Below are 18,989 nucleotides of genomic sequence, written 5' to 3'. Positions count from 1 at the left end.
TTCTACAGATCGCAGTTACTTAAGCTTGAAAAGATGGAATTGCTAGTGTATTCCTGCATGCTGGGGTTCTTGTTAACACATTTCAATTTAGAAAGCATAAAGGACTTATTTACCGTTTGCAGCTTAACTATGCTGATATGCTGAAAAGAGTAGAACCTCTACGCAATGAACTGCAGAAGCTGGAGGATGATGCCAAAGACAACCAACAGAAAGCAAATGAAGTGGAGCAGATGATTCGTGATCTCGAGGCCAGCATTGCACGTTACAAAGAAGAATACGCTGTACTGATTTCAGAGGCTCAGGCTATTAAGGCAGACTTGGCTGCTGTAGAAGCAAAAGTAAGACCTTTTATGATTTTCCATTCCTTCACCTTTGACAGTTCGAAATTGAACCATTCTTCAAAATCCCTTCTGATGAGGAAACTGGGCTGCTGCTTCTTTACAGTGCATATGAGCTATCTCTTTCATCCCTAGATATCATCAGCTTCTTAAGCTATTGAAACTTGGCTAGAGTTAGACATGTCAGCTCATGTTGCTAGTTAATTAACAAGACAGTTCACAGCAGGCTTAAAATAAACGGGAAGCCTTTGGAAATAGTCATGCTTGTAGTGTAATATTGCAATAGGACTTTCATTTTTTTTGAAGAATTTCTTCATGTATTTGGTCTAATCCACTAGCATGTCACTACTATGCCACTACTTAACCTTTTAAACTCTTCAAGATAACAGTTGAATACCAACATAGTAAATTAACACTGGAGTGTAGAAGCACAAATTTAATTTAATTCTAAGCTTTTAATTTTAAATTGGACTTAGATTCAGTATAAGTAGTGTCCCTGGAGACATTTAATACTATAAGAAAACATCATCTAAAGACACTGCTTCACTTATTTCTAGGTCAACCGTAGTACAGCTCTTCTCAAGAGTCTTTCTGCTGAACGTGAAAGATGGGAGAAGACAAGTGAAACTTTCAAGAACCAGATGTCCACTATTGCGGGAGACTGCTTGCTTTCAGGAGCTTTTATTGCCTATGCTGGTTACTTCGATCAGCAGATGCGTCAAAACTTGTTCACTACATGGTCTCACCATTTGCAACAAGCAAATATCCAGGTAAAGATAGCATCATGACAACTTAACCATAAATCAATTCTCTGTACCACTTAAAGAAGTTTTAAGATTGCTAAGAATCTCTAGTCAAATACTAATGGTATGTTCTTCTTGCAGTTCCGTACAGACATTGCAAGGACAGAGTACCTTTCCAACGCAGATGAGCGGCTTCGCTGGCAAGCAAGTTCTCTCCCTGCAGATGACCTGTGCACTGAGAATGCCATCATGCTCAAGCGGTTCAACAGGTATTTCATTCTGAGACACAGAATTATAGAACAGCATTCTCATAGCAGGCAGGCTCTTGTGCCTTTCAAAGAATTCACAACTCTTTCAGAGCACTGTTTAATTATTGTGAGAGCTTTTAATGTTTATAAAAGCTACTCAACCAAATGTAAACACAGAAGTTCTCACTCATCTCTGCTTGCCTCTTTTGTTGCACTTAGGTGATGACTTAGGTTGGCTTGAACTGAAATCTGAAATAAGTCCTTGAACTTGTCCAACATATCTTCATATGCAAGCTTTTAGAGTTGTGACTAACAGTGCAATGTAAATTCATAAAAATGCTTAGTTGTTTGCAGTCAAAACCCAAATAATGAGTGTGTTTGATTGTTAACTTAGGTATCCATTGATCATCGATCCCTCTGGGCAAGCTACAGAGTTTATCATGAATGAATACAAAGACCGTAAGATAACTCGTACTAGTTTCTTGGATGATGCTTTCAGGAAGAACTTGGAAAGTGCACTGAGATTTGGTAACCCACTTCTTGTCCAGGTTTGTTCCATGATCATGTAGAAACTACTTACAATTCTTGAATTCTGCTCTGTGTACTAGAAAAATTTGCAGTTTTTCTGTTAGTAAGATGCAAATAACTTCATTTTCCAACCATTATTAATTAATACTGAGTAGAATGTGAAGAGTTAGTCCTGAGAAAAATAAAACTAGTGAGATAAGCAGGCAGAAGACACTACCTTTTTCTACTATTTCAAGATCAAATGCTTTTATTTTCAAGTGTTCTTTCCGTACTTTCACTCATTTTAGATTTGAAGCTTGTCTATTCCTTTGTTCCCACGTGCTGTCTCTGCTTGTAGTTAATAGTGGCTAATATGCATAGCTATCCAGAATTAAATCTACTCTGAGTAGCAGGAAGAACTTCCAGTAATACAAAGAACTAGGCAACTAGGAATAGTTGGCTTCCACTTCTGAGATTTTTTGTTTCTTAGCATAGAAGTGGGAAAATAAAGGGTTAGCTCACAGATGAGATCAGCAACTGTTGCTTGTGCTGCTTAGAATAGGGCCTATTATGTATTAATACTAACACAACCAGACCATTAACAGTGCTCCCCTACTGAGGCCTTGTATGGTAATGGCCTAAACTCTGGGCTTGTGTAACTCAGCTACAAATCTAAAGCTTCTAAATGTGATCTGTATTCCAAACTGAATGCACGTTGATCACTACCAGACCATTAGTTGTAGCTGGATTGGGATTGTTAGCTAGAGAACACTAGGAAAATAACAAATTCTCTCTCACACATCTCTGTTTTTAGGATGTGGAGAGCTATGATCCAGTTCTGAATCCCGTTCTGAATCGTGAAGTCCGGAGAACTGGAGGCAGAGTTCTGATTACTCTGGGAGACCAAGATATTGATTTGTCACCGTCCTTCGTTATCTTCCTCTCCACCAGAGATCCAACAGTAAGCAAAACTCAAAGCTGTCCCCTTTGTAGAAATGGTATGTCAGTGAGCTGAGAGTTTTTTATGTTTCCTGTGACAGGTTGAATTCCCACCAGACCTCTGCTCTCGTGTTACATTTGTGAATTTCACAGTAACTCGCAGCAGCTTACAGAGCCAGTGTCTGAATGAAGTCCTGAAAGCTGAAAGACCAGATGTTGATGAAAAACGCTCTGATCTCCTCAAGCTTCAGGGTATGTTTACTGAAATTGAAGTAACTTCCTCCTGTTCTAAAAGGATACAGTAGGTTAGCTATAGTAATACACAGTGAAACACCTTTATAGTTGATACCCTTGCTTTTTTAGCATGACCAATGCCAAGTCATACACAATTCCTGGAAAAATAGCACATCTATACAATGTATAACCTAATTTTTTCTTCTAATTAAGGTGAATTTCAGCTGCGCTTGCGCCAGTTAGAAAAATCGCTACTCCAGGCACTTAATGAAGTGAAGGGACGTATCCTGGATGATGATACCATCATTACTACTCTTGAGAACCTGAAGAAGGAAGCAGCAGAGGTTACTAGAAAAGTAGAGGAGACTGATATCGTCATGCAAGAAGTGGAGACTGTTTCTCAGCAGTACTTGCCTCTTTCTACAGCATGCAGCAGTATCTACTTTACTATGGAGTCACTGAAACAGGTAGGATGAGTGCTCCTTCCTGCCAGAAGCCTCGTTTATTTGCTATTCAAAGCTTAGTAGGTACTTCCTAATTCCAGTCCCAGCTGCCATGTTGCAATTTTATAGGCATATGCCATTGACCATCAAAACTGATAGAATTCTAGAGAGGAAACCAAACTCTTTTTGTTTTTCAGATACACTTCCTGTACCAATACTCTCTCCAGTTTTTCTTGGACATTTATCACAATGTCTTGTATGAGAACCCAAATCTGAAAGGAATCACAGACCATACTCAGCGTCTCTCAATCATCACAAAGGATCTCTTTCAGGTTCAGTATTTTATTCAGCAGGTGTACTTAAATAATTTTTGAGGGGCCAGAATTAAAGGCCCCTTTAAGAATTAAATCTTTATGATACTAATTCTGCTATTTTCTTGGTAGGTGGCTTTCAACAGAGTGGCACGTGGCATGCTGCATCAAGATCATATAACATTTGCTATGTTGCTGGCCCGGATTAAACTGAAAGGCACTATTGGGTAAATGTTCGTTTTCTTACCTCACTTCAGTTGAAAAACTGTATTGAAAAAGCAACATGGAGCTAAAGCCTTCTTTTCCCTTACTAGGGAGCCTACATATGATGCAGAATTCCAGCACTTCTTGAGAGGAAAGGAGATTGTACTAAACACTGCATCTCTCCCAAAAATCAATGGTTTGACTGTAGAGCAAACTGAAGCAATGATGAGGTTGAGCTGCCTTCCTGCATTTAAGGACCTTGTTTCAAAAGTTCAGGCTGATGAGGTAGGTGTTGGCTGGGTTTTCTTCTGCATCAAGCTACTTGGTTAGGCTTTAGGGTTTCTGCTTTAAGAACTTCATGCTATGAGTAAGGTCTCCCAGTATGAGAAAGGAAGCCTTACAGATTAACTAGTTGTGGTCATTGGGAAAATGTGAATGTTCTTCATTTGTAATCAAGCTATGAAACCTGATTTGTAAATACCAGCACTGTTCATCACTCAGCCTTGGAAGCAGCTTATTCATCTCAGTGTTAATCCAATTTTGCAGTCAGCTTTTTTGCAGACAGAAAGTGTGATGTCTTATCACAGTGATACAGTAAAAAAAAATTATTCGGTAGAGGGGAGCAGCCCTAGCCATACATACATCATTATGGTGGGCTCTTGAAGAATTAATGAAGAGTTAAAAACTTGGTAAATGTGATTGTCCAAGTGTAGTTTTGCTCAGGGAAACATTCATACCAGTTATTATCAACAAGCCTTGGAAAAGACCAAACCGCATGGAGTGTCAGACAAAATGTGGTGCTATGTTTAATGTTTGACTTTAATTAATATGACAACTAGTCTGCTATAGCAGTGCTTCTGTTTAGCACTGTTAGCCCTCACTAGCTTTGCAAGACTTACTTGCAGATGGAAGCTCAACTGCTGCATCTGGTACTCAGCTGAAGTTTTTATATTAAGGATAGATGGTAGGATGTGAACATTAAATGGGAAAAATCTTATAAAGTTGTTGTACATTTCACTGATTAAACATTTAACTACTTACTATTAAAAAACAAAACTTGAGGGGATTTTGCAAATGAAAGGCTGTTAGAGCTTGGACTGTCTTAAATAAAACCTTACACTAGCAATCTTTTGTTGCTTATTGAAAGCTGGTATGTAGCTGAGCATTTCTTCAGTGTATTAAATTCTACATTTTAAGGCTGAAATTTAAGATCTCTGTCGCATCATGAGCAGGACCTAGACTATATAGCACAGTTTTGGTGCCATGAAACTCTATTTCAGGTATGTTGCATTTTCTTTCAATACAGCAATTCTGTATCTGGCTGGATAGCAGTTCACCAGAGCAGACTGTACCATACCTTTGGACTGAAGAAAAACCTGCAAGTAAGTTAAGTTGCACTATTGTCCACACCATTCCTACTTTACTAACTTCAACCTAAGGAAAACTGACTAGATTTTAAAGCAATTTTAAAATAGAACTGGAATTTGGACCTCAGTGACTCTGAAAATCATGAACGTGGGATTGCAGCAGAACCGTAGTCTGGTTTTATTTTTAAAAACAACAATAGCAGGTTATTGAATGAGTGAGATGATGTGAAGAGATTTGTTGTCTCTGGAAGCTTAAAATCGTAGCATGGCACTTCTAGACTGTAGGTTTTGTAGCATTTTGGTACAGTCATGAAGCATCCTACTAAGGTAGGCTTTTAAAGGGCTCATAACATGAGACACTGAGCAGGTAATTAAAATGTCATGGAAAGCAAACCCACTGAAACTGGTGCATTTATTTGGACTGTCCAGGTGAACACAGAATATAAGCACTCCATTATTAATATGTTGCAAAATATCTTTCATTTAGTTTCAAAAATGAGACAGGAAAAATTGAACGGAGAACTGAGAAGAGGTAGGTGTTGGGGGTTGGTTTCTTACCTGTCCAATTCTGTTTCCCCTTTTCAGCTCCTATCGGACAGGCCATACATCGCTTGCTTCTGATCCAGGCCTTCCGTCCAGATCGTCTGCTGGCAATGGCTCATACCTTCGTTTCAACAAATCTTGGAGAGTCTTTCATGTCCATTATGGAACAGCCCTTAGATCTGACGCACATCGTAGATACAGAGGTAAACTGCATGTTTTTGGAAGGCTAATTTCCTGATGTAATGCTAGGTGCCACTTTGCATGAGGTCCATCATGAGTAAACCTGTTCATGGAACGTTTCTACTTAACGCTTCTGCCTGTGGTATGAAGAATGGATTGTTTTCCTGTTTGTTAACAGGAAAAAAATAAGAGTAACGTAATGTCTTTAGCTGGCCAAAGGGAAGGAAGACTGAGCTTACTGCACTTGTTATGTATTCATGTACTGACTGCTTTGTATCTTTTTAAATTTACTGTACAATAGGTGAAACCTAATACCCCTGTGCTGATGTGCTCAGTGCCGGGTTATGATGCCAGTGGTCATGTTGAAGACCTTGCAGCTGAGCAGAACACACAGATTACTTCTATTGCTATTGGTAAGAACATGCCACTTCTCATTATCTAAGCATAAATTAATTTGTTAGCAGTAAGAGTTTAAGCAACCTTCTGTCTTTTAGGCTCTGCTGAAGGGTTTAACCAAGCAGATAAAGCAATAAACACAGCAGTGAAATCTGGAAGGTAAGTTCTATCTACTTGTAAGCCAGAATACTGTCTAGTAGGAAGGTGAATAGGGTTGGGAGGGGAATAATCTACTGGCTAAATAGACAAAACTGTGAAGAAAAAACAGTCCCAATTTTCTGAACTGAAATTTAAAATAATGTAAAAACAGCTGTTTACAAATGGTGTTTAACAAGTATTTTCAAGGAGAGGGGTAGGTTGTACCCACAGAACAGGAAAGTTAGCTAGTTACAGCAGTAACTGATTCTATGTAGCAGAAAGGTTTAAAAGAGGGAGGAAAACCTGTAGCATTAATACCAGATTCTGTTACTCTTTGTGGTGATAATAACCAGGATAGATAAGTTGTATACTAAAAAGCACTTGTTTTGTTTAAAAATTTCATAGATGGGTAATGCTGAAGAATGTTCACCTGGCTCCTGGCTGGCTCATGCAACTGGAAAAGAAACTGCATTCCCTGCAACCTCATGCTTGCTTCAGACTCTTCCTTACCATGGAGATCAATCCCAAGGTAATGCTGATCTGAAATATGATGCTCTGGTACAGCAATTGGCCTGCAGAGCCAAGAACACTACCCAGAGAAGGATTTGTCGTTACTGCCTTCCTGCATTAATAGAAGGAGAACACATGTTGCCAGAGTAGTTACTAGCCTTGGGTTTTAGTAGCTGAAGTGCACCTGAACACTTCATAGCATTTCTTTCACCGATTCCCCCACTCTCCCAAAGCCAGGCAGGACTTCACTGTGTGCTTACAACGAGGTTCTGGGGTTTTGAAGCTAATGCAAACTGTGCTGTTAGAAGGACTTAATTTAGTGAAGGCTAAAGGAGTTGGGCTTACATTTTCTCTTCTAGGTGCCAGTGAATTTGTTACGTGCTGGCCGAATCTTTGTGTTTGAACCTCCTCCTGGTGTAAAGGCAAACATGCTGAGGACTTTCAGTAGCATTCCAGTTTCTAGAATGTGCAAGGTAAGGCTGTGACTTGTATGGGTAAAATGTAAATGTCAGATTATGTTATTAAAATTGTACTTGAGAAAGATGATAAAATGTCATGTTCACCCAGTAGTAACATAGTAGTTGTTCCTTCTGTTGATAGAACATACACAATTCTGGTAGCAATCTAGCATTAAATGTGACATATTCTAGCCAGGCTATTATTTGCAGGCTTTGATTTTTATCAATTCACTTGGGTAATACGTGTATTTTTTTTTTCCTCTACTTCCTAGTCTCCAAATGAACGTGCTCGTTTGTATTTCCTCCTTGCCTGGTTCCATGCAATTATCCAAGAGCGTTTGCGCTATGCTCCGCTTGGTTGGTCTAAGAAGTATGAATTTGGAGAATCTGATCTGAGATCTGCCTGTGACACAGTAGATACATGGTTGGATGATACAGCAAAGGCAAGTAGTCTTGTGTACGTGAGGTACAGATAGAATTTAGATTACTTAAGATCTTCAGTTGAGGAAGTCTGTTCTGGAAACCTTCAGTAACGTAGATGAGTCTGCTGAAATAAGCTGGTGGCAACTTAACCTAGTTCTTAAGTTCCATTCCTCTAGCAGAGGAGAGGTGGAAAAGATGCTTTCCTGCTAATTACATTGCATTTTACTCACAGGGCCGCCAAAACATTTCACCTGATAAAATCCCCTGGTCTGCATTAAAGACACTGATGGCACAGTCTATCTATGGAGGCCGCATTGATAATGAATTTGATCAACGTTTATTGAACACTTTCTTGGAGCGTCTGTTTACTACTCTGAGCTTTGATAGTGAATTCAAACTTGCTTGCAAAGTTGATGGACACAAAGATATTCAGATGCCAGATGGAATCAGGTATCTTTTTCCTTATCCTGATCTCTGTGTACAACTGAAAAGTTTTGTTTTTTTTTTTTTAAACAAAAACATATAAAGCATAACCTGTATCTTTGTGTGCTAGAATTTGGTTGTGTAAACATTTGCCTTGGGCACAGAATTACTGTGCTATTATGACTGGGGGAAGCTTTCTAATGAATACCAAAATTCTGAATTCCAGGCGTGAAGAATTTGTCCAGTGGGTTGAGATGCTGCCAGATACACAGACACCATCATGGCTGGGCCTGCCAAATAACGCAGAGAAAGTTCTTCTCACCACACAAGGTAAGAAACAGAACTTTAACAATGTCTTACATAGATAGGAAAGCTGATGGTTGAACTAAAAAGCAGAAGAGAAATAAAAGTCCTGCTGAAGAATTCAGTTTTCCCCTCCACCCTCAACATAGTTTAACCTCTGCTATTTAAACACTGTCATTTTAGAAACTTACTAGTTCATTTGTGAATTCAAAAGCCAGTTACATTCAGCCTTCCAAATGTCAAGGTCCCATCTTCATTCTGGAAGGCCTTATTATCAACTCTGGAAACATGTGCAACTAGACAGTTCAGAATCTTAGGTCTAGACTGAGGGAAAAAAGTCCTACTTCTTGTATGTGGTAGGTTGTTTTCATTTTGATGACAGTGCTTCTCTGACTAACAGCATATTTTGTGTTTTAGGCATAGATATGATCAGTAAAATGCTGAAAATGCAGATGCTAGAGGATGAAGATGATCTAGCTTATGCAGAAACTGAGAAGAAGACAAGAACAGATTCTACATCAGATGGTCGCCCAGCCTGGATGAGAACACTGCATACCACAGCCTCTAACTGGCTTCACCTTATCCCACAAACTCTTAATCATCTGAAGCGGACTGTGGAAAACATTAAGGTAAGAATTAAGTTTTATCTAACATGGACATAGGAATCACACAAGTTCTAACGTGCGAAATAAGTGCATTTTGATTTCAAGTACCAATTAAGCTGTTGCACAGGATGGTGGAACCTGTATTGATGCTGATTCTGACTGCCATAACCCCGCGTATGCCCCACTAGGTTTCATGAAATGCTCTTAGAAGTTGGTCCTGTGTTTTCTGGGAAATTCTTTAAAGAAATACAATTGTAAACTGCTTCTGAAGCTTCTCTGTGATCAGGTAGCAAGAAACAAGTGCTTCCTTTTGTGCTTGCAGCACACTGTTCTTTATGGCACTACCTTTACAGCCAGCACACATTACTTCGTGTTAAAGTACAGTGAGAAGAGATACAGCAGCAGCTCCTGCTAAGTGAGAACAAATTGCAGGGGGAAACTCTTGAGATCTGGACAGGATTAATCTAAGCACTAACTCAGGAATAAGCTCATTGAAATTGAATGTGGTTGCGATTGCCAAACTGCTTCTAAAGGCTTAATCTAGGATGGTAGGTAAGACCCTTTTGTAGCTGATGACAAGAAATCCACAATTGTTTGGAAGGTGTCAGTACAGATGGTCTGCATTAATTGTACAACTAAAAGTCTTCAACTACCAGTTTTCCAGCAAAATTGTTGAATTTTGATCTGTAGCTTACTTTAAATTTGTCAATCAGGATCCTTTGTTCCGGTTCTTTGAGAGAGAGGTGAAAATGGGAGCTAAGCTGCTTCAGGATGTGCGTCAGGACCTTGCAGATGTGGTTCAAGTGTGTGAAGGAAAAAAGAAACAAACCAACTACCTGCGTACACTTATAAATGAACTGGTGAAAGGTATGATAAATCAAATTGGTATCTCCCAGGTCGTTCCTTGCCACTTGCACTCTGTAAGTTAGAAGCTGTTCTGTTCAGCAGCTTAAAGCCAATCCCAGTTTTCCTGCAATTACCATTTGGTACAGGCAACCCTTCTGAGTTGAGCGTAAAATCCCATTGGCTTAGTTTGGAATTTCAAATGGAGGTAGATAATATTAAACTTCTTCAGGCATTTTAAATTAGCAGCTTAATTTCTAAGCTGAACTCTTTCTAGATTCTTTGTCTGTAAATTGTGATGGAACAAAATTGCTGATGCTACAAAGTGAGTAACATTTCTCCTAATAAAATCACTTGGCAAATGAGTCTTCTAAACTTCTGTTTCAAGATTGTAGGCAAATTTCTATTTCAAGTAACACTTGAAGATCAGTTGTTGAAGTACCATTCAGATGCCTGCTTTGAACAAAAGGGTTTCTTAAAATGATGTAACTTGGCCTGTTCAATTCTTTATAAAGCATTCAAATCTTCAAGAAAACTTAAATATATGTTAATACACTGTATATCTGTGTGTTACTAAAGTTGCTGTTGAAGGGTTTCTGTGACTGGATGATATTTTAAGTACTTGACCTGGAGGCAATCTGCTTTGAAATCTTGTTAAATGCTTTCACTTTTTTTTAGGAGCCTTGCAGTAAATTCTTGTGTCCCAATCTAACTCTTAAATGGCTATTAGGAGAAAAAAAAGAAATGGTTAAAGTCTCAACATAGTGCATTATTGCAACCTGTATGCAAGCAAAACTTAATTTCAATCACATTTTCCATAGGTATTTTGCCTCGCAGCTGGTCTCATTACACAGTGCCAGCTGGTATGACTGTTATCCAGTGGGTGTCTGACTTCAGTGAACGCATCAAACAACTGCAGAATATTTCCCAGGCAGCTGCCTCTGGTGGAGCAAAAGAGCTAAAGGTATCTTGAGCTGATGTCATCTAGAGGTTATATCTGAATTTAGGTGCATAACAACTTTATGGAGTCTTCATATCAAGAATTCTCACAAGTTCATTAAGCAAAATAGCTTCATTTCTCCTAAATGTGGTTGCGAATACTGTTAAGTGTCTCCTGATACTCTAGGGAAACTTAGCAGTGTTAAGTTTATACGGCTTAGAGGGGAACGATATTTTTACGACAGAAAACGTATCCATAGAGGAAAAAGCAGTTCAGCAGTTACATAGTTACTACATAGTATTCCAGCAGCTGCAGCAGGAAAATTTTAATGGAAATTTAGATTGATGAAGTAACATTTATGATAATCACTAATTAATACCACAGCCATATGCATTGATAATCTTTTTCCCCTTCCCCCCCTTAATTAGAACATCCATGTGTGCCTTGGAGGCCTGTTTGTACCAGAGGCGTATATCACTGCTACACGACAGTACGTTGCCCAAGCAAACAGTTGGTCCCTTGAAGAGCTCTGTCTTGAGGTCAACGTTACAACTACCCAGAATGCGGTCCTGGATGCATGCAGTTTTGGAGTGACAGGTAAACTTACAGTGGGAAGAAGGAGGTCCTTGTTCTGCAGTACTTTCAGAAGCTCCTGGTGTTAAATGGGCTGAATTACATAAACAAGTCACATCATTGCAAGTTAATAGACGCTTTTTGAAGCTGTTTGTTTAAAGATCTTGTTAATAGGGAGGTGTTTATAATGGTAATAAATCCCAAGATTCAGATCAGTATATGTTTAAGTAGTATTAAGAGAGCGTATCTTTTACTTTACAGCTTCTCTGTTTGGGGGGTATGAAGTACGTCTAGCACTGCTAGTGGACTTAGCAGAGAAACAGAATGGCCATAGTTTAAAACATCTTGCAAAACTTCCATAGATTAACATAGCCCTTAAATGATACACAGGGAGACTCGCTTTGTCTGGCTATACAAAAGCTGGTGGAACTCTAAAGTGTATTTCAATTTACAGGCCTGAAGCTTCAGGGAGCTACATGCAGTAACAACAAGCTGTCACTTTCAAATGCTATTTCAACTGTACTGCCCATTACACAGCTTCGCTGGATCAAGCAGACAAATGCTGATAAGAAAGCAAATGTTGTAAGTATTGATAAAAGTACTTAAATATGTATTAAAAAGAATTATAATCGTGTCTTCTTGTGGCTGTCCAGCCAATAATCTTTTTTTCTGAAATGCTACCTTTTTTCTGACACCACAAATAAAATTATTCTAATATTCTTAGCGTCAGAGAGTAGCATTGACTAGGTCTTTCCTTTGTAGGTAGGTAAGAGGAGAGAGAAGCATTCAAAAATACTAATGCTGTGTTCAAGACAAAGCTTCATATGAATGAATTAAAGAAAGCTATGCTTTAAAGTGAATTTACAATGCCTGTTGCATATTGAGTTACCTGAGACTAAATTCCTCTCATAAATACCACCTAGCGGTACAGAAGCTTCTTGCACTCTTCAGCTGCCTTGTGTAACTCTTCTGTACTCATTTTTTTTCCAGGTGACATTACCAGTTTATCTGAACTTCACTCGTGCAGATCTGATTTTCACAGTGGACTTCGAAATAGCGACCAAGGAAGACCCTCGCAGCTTCTATGAACGCGGTGTTGCAGTTCTCTGCACTGAGTGAAAAACTTTTTGTTTGGTAATACTGTAGCCCTTGTCAGTCTTCTGTGTATTCTTCACCTATACTTTGTAGCTGATATGGTTAGGCTAGGTTGGCAGATGGATTTGTATGAAGTTGACTAGAAAGAACGGGGGAGTGTAGCAGAAAGCTGGTAGGCCAGATTTGTTCAAAGGAAAAAGCGTATGAGACTTTTAGATGGTTATCGACATGCGGTATTAGTTGGATCATATTATCTGAAATAAAATCTATAGCAAGATTTCTGACTATTTCTGGAATCATTCTGGTGACTGGTCTGGAAAAACTACTTACGATCTTTTTAGAAAATAACAGGTAATAAATAAATTGGTATTCAAGCATAGTGTTGACTTTCACACAGCTCACTGAGCTAACTCTCAGCACCAAGAACCTTGTATCTAAAACATAGCAACAAGAACATTGAAACAGAAGTCCTTAATGCAGCACTACAAGAGGCCTGACATTATGTGCCATGAGGTCAGATATTGAATAAGGTATTCAAACTGGCTCTTGTTTGACGTAGGCTGCTTTTAGATAGCTGCTGAGATGCATTCAGAAGCTAGACTATCCTAAACAAGACTTCTTTGTCCTACTGACTATAGGGATTTTTCTTTCTTAAGCTGCTTTTATGGTAATATAAGGCTCTAGCTTCCTGTCTCTTTAACCCAGGAAGATAGCATTAGATTTGAATGTCTAAGTAGCGTTACCCTGTGGCTTACGTACCTTTCAATATCTTCTCCTTATTGTTTCTGTTATTTTTTTTTCTACTGGATTATTTCAGTAAACAGCTGGTTTAAGTAAAACATTCAGTAGATGGATTGGATGCTCACTTGGGCAAAAGGCTCTGAGTTTTAAGATATACTTGCTCTAACCACTTTGTTTTGAGGCATATTAAAAAACAACTACTTATCTCCAAACTGAAGGGAAAAAGTTACTTTAACATAATTATGCAGCTGTTAATGGAATGGTACAAGCTACCTTTATTAGGCATTTTTTTAAGAGTCTGAAATTAATCTCTTCCAATCATGCAAAATGAACAGTTTCTGAACACTTCCAGAATTGGTACTGGCATATTTCAAGCAATCATGCTTCTGCAGGTATAGTCCATTTATGTGGAAAGGAAACTACTAAAAAGATTATCATCAATCAGGGAGATCAGAGAGAGGTTTTACTAACTGACCTCCCATCTGCACGCACCACTTCTGCAGCTTGTTCTCAGTAAGGGAGAGGAGTACTTACAGATATCGTGTTCAACTTTGCATTGTAAATTCGAAACTGGCAGATGTACTGAGCATACATAACAAAAATATTGTTCAGAATAGGTAGGAACATATATATTAATAGCACAAGTCAACAGCACTGTGTTTAAAGAAAAAAGAAATGGAAGCTAGATTGCTACATTCATTTCAGCTTAACGTAACTGTAATCAAACCTGTAGAGTCGTTCACCAAACAGCTGCTTCCCTCCTGTCATGCAGCAGATCAGACAAATGAAGAACAAACCCTGTGGAGTGAAACAGGTGAGGGGTAAGCAGTAGTTATGGAAAATCAACAGCAATTTAGTCACTCATCTTTCCCTCCTCAACAGACCCTTGCAAAAGGAATGTCAACCAGGTTCACTTTTTAGAACACAGAGTTCTTTCAACTATATATTCATACCTCAGGTCACATAGCACGAAATTTCTTTCTTCGTAGTTTTTCACCAGCACCCTCTGCAGTGGAAAATCCTTGTTTTCTTTTAATTAGTAGCTGTTTGGATATTGTTTCAGAGTTATCTGTTAGCATGGTTTGTGGAACACTATCACCTGGACTTGCAAGCAGATCTGCAGAGGCTGAAGAATTAGTACCCATCAGTAAGGAACAGTCAGGTGTCAGCCACATGGAGGGAAATGCTTCTGTGGCTCTAGTCAGTTCAGAGGATTGCGACAGGCTTCTTGGGAAATCCTTCTGTAGGGTAGAAAGTTCCGGAGGTGCTTTACAGTCAGTTGCTATCTGGGTGTGGATTTTACCAATTTTTCTTTCTGGACAGAGCCAGTGCAGAGTTTCAGGGGAAGACTCTTCATCTTCTGAAGGATCAGCATCCTCCAAAGCCATCGCTTTTGAGGCACTGTTCACCCATGGTGCAACTTTTATACTATTTAAAGAATTCAAGCTGCAGTCAGAGTATACGGATGCATCTTCTGAATCGCCATCATAAGGATCTAAAAACTAAAATAGACTAATATATTTATAAAGATCTCTATTTGTCTGGAAAAAATACAGAGTAACATTCAATGGGCTTAAAAAACTCTTCAGTGTAACAAGTCATAAACTTACTATGGAAATTTTGTTTCTCCACACAGTCCTACCGTGTATTATAATTTTTGGGTTGCACACTGAGAACAAGGCTTCTGTATAATAGCTGAACCTACCTGTGATCCCTTAGAGTCCCTTGACTTCTTGAGTCCTTCAGCAACCAGGCTAGGCACGACCTAGTTAAGAGAAGTTTACATAGGTTTATAAAACATCTTCCCCTGAATTATTGATCGCTTGAAGTAAAACTAAAGCAGATAAAAACCTACAGAAGAGGAAGCCAGATTGTTGTGTGTGTGTGTGTCGTCCCGCGTCCCCCCCCCCCCTCCCCAAAGTTAATAAAAATACGTATCAGACAAACTAACTTCAAAAGGCCTGGTTAAAAAGAAAAAAAAAAAAATGAAAAAAGCACTAAAATAGGACTGAGGAGAGCTATGGTAAATCCTCCAGCACTTAAAGATGTCACTATGAAGAAAACAATGAGTAATTGTATACCCTACTACCAGAAGTAAACAAAATCAGAATTTAATAATAGAGAACATGTAATTTAGAGGTTAGAGAGCTTTCCCTTCAAATTAGGTCACCTTTTGTTCTTTTACATTAGGTACAATCTGAAATTCACCTTCATTATGAATTTTTACAACTAACAAAAGTTCCCCTCAGGACTCAGGTAGCACAGACCCTGTCTCAGCACAGGAACAGCAGCCGAGGCCCTGGCAGGCTCTGTGCTTCCACAATACTTACCAGAGCTCTTGGGGGTGCTCATTTTGCACACTACACCTCCAGGTGCTGACAAGAGCCAGTAACACGCAGTATTTCTGTAAGCTTGGTTTAAGTGCCAGTGCCCAGATACAGAAACTTACCTACAAAGTTCCCAAGATCAACAAAGCTCAGGGTTCACAACAGTAATTATAGCTATGTTTTGCTGGGTTTTGATTTCCACATCACAGACATAGGATGCAAACACGGATTAAGTTCACCAGGATTTACCAACACATGCTGGGGAGGGGAATGGACAAAAAACCAAGCCAGATCTCTACTCCAGAATCAGTTGTGTTTATTTTTTTTTTCCTCCTATTGATATTAAACACACTGCTTTGACAGACAAAACAGTGTTCAGGAAGTTCGTGATATTCATAACTGCCACACCAACAGAGCTGCTCTCACTCTCATCTGAAGTGAGCATTCACCAGGCAGAGTCTCTGCCCAGCCCTGCAGAAACCCAGCCACACCAGAGCTGCCGCAAGTCAACCACCAGAGACAACCTAGGGCAGCTTTATGCATGTTTTAGCAGGGAAAGTACGTCAAACCTAGTACTTCCCTGCCTTACTCCCACCCCACCCCCTTCCTAATTTTGCTGAGCTTATTAACGGTTGTAAGGAAGAGCCTGCTGAACCAAACGGTGTTACGGGGTTTTCTGTTTTGTTCCCCTGCCCCCCTTTCCTTTCACAGTCACAAGGAAGAACCCAGCAACCGCGCCTTGGACTCTCCCTACCGAGATCAAAGGCAGGGAAGAGCAGCGTTGGATGCCAGGCGTTACAGACACTCATCACCATCAAAATACCCCAGAGACTCGAGCCTCACCTCAGCGCTGGACTCAGACTCTGATTCTGTACTTGACTCTACGACGCACTTCTGCTGTGGAGGAAGAAAGGGAAGAAATACTGCCCAAAGCAGAACTTCAGGCAGCTTTGGGCTGAAACTGAAGTTCTAGTACAAACCATAGATGCTGTGTTTTTCCAAAGCTTTCAGCTTTTCAGCTTGTCTTTCCAAACATCCCACATTTGTGTTGCTGATTGGGTTGTACAAGCAAGAAAAGGGAGAAAATGGAAGCCCTTTATTCTTCCCCCAAAAGCTTCCTCCCTCCTTTTTTGTTGCTTTGCAGGTGATATCATTTGTATTGATTATTCACACATGTTCCCCATGAAATATTTTCCAGCACAGCTATCTGCACCATCAGGCTACTGACAAAGCAGCTAACTAAAGCTAAATTACAGTTTAACAGGGGGATAAAGAAATAGCAATTAGAATAGTTACCATGTATTTATGTGCCAGTCTTTCTATGTAGTCCGAGCTTTTAACAGAATCCTTCATTTCCTGAGCATCTGACAAACCAGGAAGAGGGTAAGAAAATGCATTAGAGAAAGTTCTCATCGATAAGTTTCCTAGACATGGTAACTACCTCTGTGCTAGAAAGGTTTGTAAACCCTTCATAAAGTCTGTGTTTAGTTACTAATCACAGGCAGCTGCTGTTAAACAAGAAGTAAGCCCTGTCTTCTACCACAACAACAACTGGATTCACTGGTTATTTGTGCAGCATGAGAAAGATGCACATTTTTTGAAGAAGCAGCTTACATTTGGTAAAGGGTTTTTTTGTTTTGTTTTTAAGAAATGGCACTATAAGACCCTCAAAGAAGAGTCTGTGCTCAAGACACCAGACTAGGCTAGAGAAAGGGAACACAAAGCCACTCTCAGCCACCCTTCCTCCCAGCCCTCCCACCCAGCACTGGGGTCCCCGCGCACCCCCTGCCCTCCCCAGGGGCTCTGCCTGCAGGAGATTCACCTCTCCCCAGCCCCTCCATGGGCTGCCCAGCCCGATGTCGCCTCCTCCGCCTCTTCTCCACCAAGGCCATCTTCTTCCAGCACCCGCACCCTCCTCCAGCTTTATATGCCTGGGCTCCCAGCCCCCTCTTGCCCCCGCTGCTCACACCTGCCTCCCTGCTCAGCTCCCCCAGCACAGAAGCACCTCTCTGCTGAGAAAGGTGGAAGCAAAGCAAGGGCAAGGAAGGGTAAGGCCTCCTGGCAGAGTGCTCTCTGCCACAACCAAAGGCCCCAGACTCCTCCACAAAAGGAGTCCATGAGAGCCAGCCGTGGGGAGGTCTGCAGAAGCAATCTACAGAGAACAAAGTGGTTGTCTGAGCCTCTGCTCACTGCATTTGTTATACAAAAAGCACATATATTTGCAGTTGAGTTTACAAGGCCTGGCAGCCAGAGATGCATCGCTCCCCCTCTGCTCTCATGGATTTATTTCCTGTAGCCCCTGTACATTCACACAGCCCTCAGAAAATGACCAAAGGAGTGTAAGAGCCAAGGGTCTGTCAGCAGAGCCAGCAGCCGGTCATCGCTCTGAAAAAAACACCAGGAGACCCTAGAGGGAGAGCAGCTGCACCAGAAGCCCACAGCACACCCCAGAAACTTCTGCTCCACCCCTCCCACCAGCTGTACACCTAACCACATGCACCTCTCTTCTCCCCTGACAGCTCCTCTTCCACCTCCTTACCTTCTGTGCCCAGGCTGAGACCAGTCTAATAGTTAGCTCCCCTTTTGGGAACCTTCAGCTGCTTCCACATCAGAACAGACCAGTCAAGATTTTCCCACACCAGGGAGGTGGGATCGAAGAAGTGCTCAGTGGGTGCTTGCAGCTCCAGCTGATTTGAGCACACACGGCCATCAACATAGCTTAGAGAACTTTCTCTTCCAACAAGCCTGCCCAAACAAGCTACTAATGCTTTATAAGCAACAGGTGTTAGCATAAGGACCCATCAGGTGGTAATCAAGACAACTGTTAGTCTCTGAGGGATTACAGGTGAAACAGTGCAATAGGAATCACATCTTCCCTGCAAAAAATATTTTTAAAAATGCAAGATGGGACCACATTGTGGTGAGAGTGGTTTTACCTGAGCTGATCAGACGAAGGAGGTACAGAGTATGAAGTTCTGCAGTCACAAAAAGGTCAACCCATGGCGGATCAAAATAAATCTCAGTCAATCCTGTGTGTTGTGACAAGCTGAAGAAAACAAGGTACTGTAGAAACTGCAAGCTCATCTCGCACTGTGGAAGTGTTTCTGTCTATCAGCAGTTCAGGAAATCTTTGACTTAATTTCCTATTAAAATCAAG

At 40.4% G+C, this 18,989-nt stretch overlaps 2 protein-coding genes across 16 annotated transcripts in view; one reads left to right on the top strand and one right to left on the bottom strand.

The window, feature by feature from the left end:
- The window catches only part of DYNC1H1 (dynein cytoplasmic 1 heavy chain 1), a 44,293-nt gene extending 31,244 nt beyond the window's left edge, over window positions 1-13,049 (top strand). The window contains exons 54-78 of the mRNA XM_082760861.1: window positions 123-338; window positions 896-1,108; window positions 1,223-1,350; window positions 1,724-1,877; window positions 2,651-2,797; window positions 2,877-3,027; window positions 3,223-3,476; window positions 3,650-3,784; window positions 3,896-3,990; window positions 4,078-4,252; window positions 5,274-5,349; window positions 5,920-6,080; window positions 6,359-6,470; window positions 6,552-6,612; window positions 6,997-7,120; window positions 7,461-7,574; window positions 7,832-8,002; window positions 8,215-8,432; window positions 8,632-8,735; window positions 9,126-9,337; window positions 10,027-10,180; window positions 10,978-11,120; window positions 11,525-11,693; window positions 12,124-12,251; window positions 12,660-13,049. Coding sequence (XP_082616987.1) covers window positions 123-338; window positions 896-1,108; window positions 1,223-1,350; window positions 1,724-1,877; window positions 2,651-2,797; window positions 2,877-3,027; window positions 3,223-3,476; window positions 3,650-3,784; window positions 3,896-3,990; window positions 4,078-4,252; window positions 5,274-5,349; window positions 5,920-6,080; window positions 6,359-6,470; window positions 6,552-6,612; window positions 6,997-7,120; window positions 7,461-7,574; window positions 7,832-8,002; window positions 8,215-8,432; window positions 8,632-8,735; window positions 9,126-9,337; window positions 10,027-10,180; window positions 10,978-11,120; window positions 11,525-11,693; window positions 12,124-12,251; window positions 12,660-12,788 — 3,744 coding nt within the window. The 3' untranslated portion in view covers window positions 12,789-13,049. The remainder of the gene's footprint in view (window positions 1-122; window positions 339-895; window positions 1,109-1,222; window positions 1,351-1,723; window positions 1,878-2,650; window positions 2,798-2,876; window positions 3,028-3,222; window positions 3,477-3,649; window positions 3,785-3,895; window positions 3,991-4,077; window positions 4,253-5,273; window positions 5,350-5,919; window positions 6,081-6,358; window positions 6,471-6,551; window positions 6,613-6,996; window positions 7,121-7,460; window positions 7,575-7,831; window positions 8,003-8,214; window positions 8,433-8,631; window positions 8,736-9,125; window positions 9,338-10,026; window positions 10,181-10,977; window positions 11,121-11,524; window positions 11,694-12,123; window positions 12,252-12,659) is intronic.
- Window positions 1-18,989, bottom strand: part of LOC309878423 (uncharacterized protein) — a 36,639-nt gene that overhangs the window by 9,682 nt on the left and 7,968 nt on the right. For 2 of the 15 annotated variants that reach the window (XM_082760863.1, XM_082760864.1), the window contains 5 exons: window positions 18,769-18,989; window positions 17,129-17,196; window positions 16,676-16,729; window positions 15,211-15,270; window positions 13,199-15,007 (listed from right to left, as the gene is read on the bottom strand). In XM_082760863.1, coding sequence (XP_082616989.1) covers window positions 14,465-15,007; window positions 15,211-15,270; window positions 16,676-16,729; window positions 17,129-17,196; window positions 18,769-18,916 — 873 coding nt within the window. In that variant the 5' untranslated portion in view covers window positions 18,917-18,989 and the 3' untranslated portion in view covers window positions 13,199-14,464. Of the gene's footprint in view, window positions 1-6,132; window positions 6,195-7,191; window positions 7,214-10,201; window positions 10,880-11,624; window positions 11,764-13,198; window positions 15,008-15,210; window positions 15,271-16,675; window positions 16,730-17,128; window positions 17,197-17,654; window positions 17,689-18,768 lie in introns of those variants that run through there. The other 13 variants (XR_014317547.1, XR_014317543.1, XR_014317548.1 and 10 more) reach the window with 13 other exon arrangements.

The sequence above is a fragment of the Aythya marila genome (assembly GCF_965140915.1).
Source record: "Aythya marila genome assembly, chromosome: 5".
Classification (NCBI taxonomy): domain Eukaryota; kingdom Metazoa; phylum Chordata; class Aves; order Anseriformes; family Anatidae; genus Aythya; species Aythya marila.
This window is presented reverse-complemented; position numbering and strand designations above follow the sequence as displayed.